Source organism: Micromesistius poutassou (genome assembly GCF_964030765.1).
Source record: "Micromesistius poutassou genome assembly, contig: SCAFFOLD_1839, whole genome shotgun sequence".
Lineage (NCBI taxonomy): Eukaryota > Metazoa > Chordata > Actinopteri > Gadiformes > Gadidae > Micromesistius > Micromesistius poutassou.
The window spans coordinates 1,340-7,500 of record NW_028180334.1 but is presented as its reverse complement, the minus strand read 5'-3'; the positions used below and the strand labels follow the sequence as shown (position 1 = coordinate 7,500).

Sequence of the window (6,161 nt, the reverse complement as noted above, 5' to 3'; positions counted from 1 at the left end):
ATCGTTTCACATTTGAAGTGTCCTGCGTCTCCCTCCATCGTATCACTACTCCGTCACGCGTTTAAAGGTTATGTTTCCAAACCCAAAGTCTTTTTTCCTTTTTTACTCAATATGGGTCTTACAGAGAGGTGTGTGGTTCACAAATAATAAAAAGTCATGTTAACATGCTGAAAGAGCAAAGTAATAATGTCACATTGATTGATACTAACACTAACAGTGCTCTATGATAGAAGCGTGCGTTAGATGACGTGCACTGAGCGGATGACAACAGCAGACACCGACTGTCCTGTGACCCTCTGACCCTGACGACCCCTCTCCCTGTAGGTGGTCTACAAGAACAACGACGTGCGTCTGGAGCTGTCACGACTGGCCAAACAGGGCGACCCCAAGATGAAGGTGAGCTGTTCACCTCCACCTTCAGCAGGACCCCCCCCCCCGGGGGAACCACGACGATGGAGACTCTCGCCGCTCCTCACTGAACTCTAGGGAGCGGAGCGGCTGTCGTCCAGCAACACTGTTTCTGGACCAATACGCAAACCGCGGTCCATACCCCGTCTTACCGAACGAAAAGGAACCCAGCGTTTACATTTAGGGCATTTAGCAGACGCTTTTATCCACAGCGACCTACATAACTACATCTGTCAGACGAAAGAGAAACGACAATATATCGCTGCCGGTACAGTGAGGATGTTCATAGAAACAAGTGCCAAGCACTTACAATTGTGAGGTTAACCCGTTCCCCGTACACAACAGAGATAGCGCTAGGATAGGGGGAGTTCCACTGATTTCAGGCCCTGCCGTTTTAAGAGCTGTATGGGAAAGTACTCTCTCCTATACCGGGCAGCTGTCTTGTGGAATGGCTTACCTTTAAACCTTAAAGTGTTGAGATCCTCCTACTTTCATTTTAAATCTTCAATAAAAAAAACTGTTATCCAACTCATAAACCAAATCAAAACGAAGTACTAGGAATATCACAGAAGTACTAGGAATATTGTACTGTCTGTTTGTGTGTCTGGGTACTTATCCCTTGTTTTATTTATTTTATCCCCCTTTGTTCCTCAATGTTTTAGTCCATTGTGCTGTTGTGTGTTTGTCCTCCATGCTTTAGTCCATGTGTCGTTTCTCCCCTTCCATCTACAGGACCACAATGGAAACAAGCCTTTGGGCTTTATTGTGTTTTTTTTTTTTATCCTTTTGAACACTTTTTGTTAACTGTTGTTCAATAAATTTTTCATTCATTCATTCATTCATAAGAGTCTACACAATGCTAAGTTATGCTATTTTTAAGTGCGAGCATTTCATTTCAAGCATTTCATAAAGGCTTTGGTAAATCATCTGTTAATTCAACGGTAGTTGGACTTGTGATTAGAGCTGCTTGTTGGTAGAGAACATCCGGTCCGACCCGACTGGACCCAGTGGGGAGTCAGGCCCTGTGGGCTCTGTCACCATCTCAGCCTCCTTCAGCTAGAGCATTATCGACTCCCAGATGAGAGCTATCCAAATGGAATGACCTTTGACCTTAACACTGTCCCCCCCCCCCCCCCCCGGCTCCTCCTCGTGGTCCCAGGTGAGCGGGGTGGTGGCCTTCAAGTGCGAGAGCGTGGCCACGCTGGACCCCGTGACCTTCGACACGCCCGAGTCCTACGTGTCGCTGAGCAAGTGGACGGCCAAGAGGGCGGGCTCCATCTCCTTCGACTTCAGGACCACGGAGCCCAACGGCCTGATGCTCTTCAGCCACGGGAAACCCCGGCAGCAGCAGCGCAAGGACCCGCGCACGCCGCCCACCATCAAGGTCTCTAAAGGAAACCGGTCACCGCCGACTCGTTCTCACCGTCAAACCTTTCTGGATGCCGTTTTGTTTGAATTTAGCTTCGAGATTAGTTTCACTTTCGGTTTCGGTTTTGGTTTCGGTTTCGGTTTCAGTTTCAGTTTCACTTTCGGTTTCAGTTTCAGTTTCACTTTCGGTTTCACTTTCGCTTTCAGTTCATTCGGTTTTAAGTTTACCTCGGAGGTTTAGCAGAACAGCGCTTTTTTCTCTACTGCGGTCAGAATTCTTCTCTGGTTGTTTATCTGTCGGTCTGTTTTTTCTCAGCGCAATGCTACTGCTGCTTTTCAGGTGGATTTCTTCGCCATCGAGATGCTGGACGGCCACCTGTACCTGCTGCTGGACATGGGCTCAGGCACCACCAAGACCAGGGCCATGGACCGCAAGGTCAACGACGGCGAGTGGTACCACGTGGACTTCCAGAGGGACGGCCGCTCAGGTACTAGGCCTTCCACGGGAGTTGAGATGATGACGATGAAGGAGGAAGGAGGAGGAGGAGGTGTTAGGTGACGGCCTCGCGCTAATGGTGTTAAAACCATTCACTGGCAATATTTGTCCCATTAATGTAGCCCTAATTAAATATAAGAAACTTAACTGAGGCGGGTAGCATGCTGTGTTGTTAAGGAGGAGTAGGAGGTGCAGCAAGAGCCGAGATAATTCCTATGATGTAATTATAAAAATAGAAAAATAGAAAAAATAATGGGGATAGCATGGCTATTGCCAGGGGAAGCTGCTGTCATTTTCCTCAGCACAAGAGGCGTGATCAACGGGCGTGGAGTTAAACTGACTCTGTACGCAGTTGGCTGCTTGCCATCGCTTCCCCGTCGTCATCGTGTTAAACCAGCCAATAGCGAGCCAGGGGGGGGAAAAGCCAGCTTGGTGATTGGCTCCCGCAAAAAAACGTATCCGAAACTAGAAAGAAATGTGTCGCTCCTCTCCGGACCCTTTCTGCAGGGCGGACTCAAACCGCCGGCAGAACGGGCGGGGGGCTGCCCGCTCCAGATATAAAACCAGTAGCAACCAGTGATAAGGGGTCTCCTGGTCCTCCCAGCCTGGCGTTGACGTGGCGGTGGTCTCGGTTGTTGTTGCTCCAGGAACCATCTCAGTGAACAGCGTGCGGACGGCCTACACGGCGCCGGGCGACAGCGAGATCCTGGACCTGGACGACATGCTGTACCTGGGCGGGCTGCCGGAGGAGAGGGCCGGCCTCATCTTCCCCACCGAGGTACCGCTCCCGCCCGTGCGCCCTCTCCTATTGGACGGTCTCCGTCACGTGATCTGATCCGCCGTCTTTGTAGTTCCAAAGGCTCTTAAGCTGTGTTCGAAATCGTTTCCCTATCACGGATACGGTGCACTATATATGGGGCGCCGCCATTTTGTAGTGGTGTTCGAATTCTCAGTGGTTAATTTCGTTCACTGTATAGTGGACAATAAAATACCCACAATTTGAGTGAACATACGATTTTCCCTACGTGTTACTCCCGTGTACCACAATGCAATGCGGGCGCATTTACTGACGCAAATGACGTTCAGAAATGTTCAGCGTAGTGTCAGAATTCTCGTTTGTTCGTTCCCTATACAGTTCACTATGTCATAAACACTCTATAGGGAATAGCGAGTGAGGGAATAGGGAACGATTTCCAACACAGCTTAAAAGCCACTGGTTGTTATTGTTGTTGTGAACGCCTCATATACACTCCTACACGTCATACAGCGAGGACATGGGCGTGAACATGTCCATCTAATGTTGCTTTTCTACTTCTTACTACTCAATTTATTATTATTAGGTATTATAATGTAATATTAGAAAGGTATATTGTTTATATTATTTATTCAATAATATTAGTTTATATGATTCTTTCCCTAACCTTGCAAAAAGTATTTTGTATGATTGGTAAGTAAATAATTGGTAATTGATAAGTTAAAAAAAAATCCTTTATTGATCCCGGACAGGAACTATAGTTTTATGTTCAATATATATTGAACAATTTCATGTTTATCTTGACTATGTTGAATATATTGTTGAATATGTATTGAATATAGTTCACTATATCTTGACTATAATAATATATTGTGCAATATGTATTGAATATATTTAAGCAATAGATACCACAGGACAATGCCCCTTAACTGTGGTATAATGAGCACATACCACAGCCTGTCGTGATCTATTGCTTTTATAAAACGGTTACGTAAGTATGGTGAAATGAAAGTCATAAACACCCTCAATTTTGAAAAAGCAAGAAAGTCGGAAAAGCATTTTTTTAATGAATACAAAAAAGTAGTCCCTCCTGGCTGCCTGCAAAGTGTGCGGTGGTTGCTATGCAACACACTGTAGCGTCCTTCAGAGAGAAGGCTGGAGACGGTAGCTTGGTTCGCCGGCAATTTAGCCTACTGTCGAGTTCACTCACCGTGTGCCTATTGCTTTACAACATTTCCACCCTCTCCAGCAATCAACATATTTTTAGGCTTCAGTGAACTATGCTATTGCTTTTATATATAAATAGACAACAGTTCAAGTTAGGCGCAGAGTGATACTGAACTCCGTAAACTGAACGGGCGTCATAGCTGTGTGTATTCATACTTTGCGGTCACGTGACTTCCTTGGATACCAGGAGGGCAACAAACGCTGGCAAAATGGCGACGAACAACAGCCAACCAGGGGAATTGCAGCCTTGCAGATTTCCGATACTTAAATAAATCAACTATTTAGACCATTTGCCACAAAATGTTAAAATTAGATACGAAGAGAAGATAAACATAACAAACTCGGAACTTGTGATTCATACACAGCACCCGCTGATGTAGGTTATTCATTGCTTTGAAGCTGGCAAAGACTCTACCAGACTTGGAGTTTGGAGATATTTACATTTATCTCATAGAGAATCCGTCACCTTACCGCACAAAAATTTAAAGCCTACGGATGGGTTAACAACGCTGTCGTATGGGAGGTGAAAAACAGGAATATCTTCATAATCAAAGCAAAGGTGAATGTTACTATTCCACCATCCACTATGAAATGTCCCCTTTTGTCCGCGATTACATAGCCAATGTGGTCTTATTATAGCCCGCTCATTCACTAAAAAACACATAGAAAGATTAAAGCATCCAGCATATGATTTCAACAACGTATGAGGGCAGGGATGATCACACAGTTGCTGTTACAGAATGCTGCGCGATTTAATCTGCAGTGGAATGAGCGCTGGGCGGAGATGTTTGCGCATTTCAGAAGCAGGGAGATTCCGTACAAAAATATATGTCTAATTTGTCAGTTTGCCATGTGTATGCGTGGCACAAATGCTCCCGTTGAACTAATCTTTCCATCATGGCGGTATTTGGACTGAGAGGAACCTAAGGACCGTTCGTGTGGTAAAACTGGCGACGTCCTGATTAGGTTACTAGGTTTCGTTGCTGGAGTTCTTGCCCGCCAGCCAGTCATTGTGACGTCACGTGCAAAGTATGAATACGCTCATTATACAACAGTGGGGAACCAATCAGATTGCTTGATTTAAGCCACCCGTTTTATAATTAAGCAATAGATCACGACAGGCTGTGGTATACGGTCATTATACCACAGTTAAGGGGCGTTGTCCATCCCGACGCACAGCGGAGGGACGGACAACGGAGGGACGGAGGGTACGGCGGTTGCTATGCAACACACTGTAGCGTCCTTCAGAGAGAAGGCTAGGCTAAAGACGGTAGCTTGGTTCGCCGGCAATTTAGCCTACTATCGAGTTCACTCGAACTCGATAGTAGGCTAAATTTCCGACCGTGTGCCTATTGCTTTACAACATTTCCACCCTCTCCAGCAATCAACATGTTTTTTAGGCTTCAGTGAACTACGCTATTGCTTTTATATATAAATAAACAACAGTTAGAGTTAGGCGCGGAGTGATACTGAACTCTGTAAACTGAACGGGCGTCATAGCTGTGTGTATACGCTCAATATACAACAATTGTATTGGGAACCAATCAGATTGCTTGATTTAAGCCACCCGTTTTATAAAGTGCAATATATCTTGACTGCATTAATATATGATTCAATATGAAATCCTGTTAAACATATAGATAGGTTAATTATAAAACCCTGTTTAATTGCGTTTCACAGTTTCACAGCTCTGTCTATTTTCTTTGTACTTGTTATCTTAGATTATTCCTATTTTAATTACTTGTTGTTTTGCCAATTGTTTCAAGTGATATGTAATTATATATGCCCCTGGGGTCTGTTATCATGTCTGCGCAAATTAGTATTTTGGTTTCCTTTATGTATTTTTATCAGTGTTTATGAGCTCTCCTTTTTAGACTGTGAATAAGCGAAAGCCGCGAATGGAGAGAG

The 6,161-nt window shown here is 45.0% G+C and overlaps 1 protein-coding gene across 1 annotated transcript in view; it reads left to right on the top strand.

Moving 5' to 3' along the window:
* Positions 1-3,050, top strand: part of LOC311370911 (neurexin-1a-like) — a gene marked incomplete at both ends in the record, with an annotated part of 3,399 nt that extends 349 nt beyond the window's left edge. Inside the window, 4 exons of the mRNA XM_084489202.1 lie at positions 325-396; positions 1,568-1,792; positions 2,117-2,264; positions 2,920-3,050. Of these exons, the coding sequence (XP_084345328.1) occupies positions 325-396; positions 1,568-1,792; positions 2,117-2,264; positions 2,920-3,050 (576 nt within the window). The remainder of the gene's footprint in view (positions 1-324; positions 397-1,567; positions 1,793-2,116; positions 2,265-2,919) is intronic.
* Positions 3,051-6,161: the final 3,111 nt, after the last annotated feature.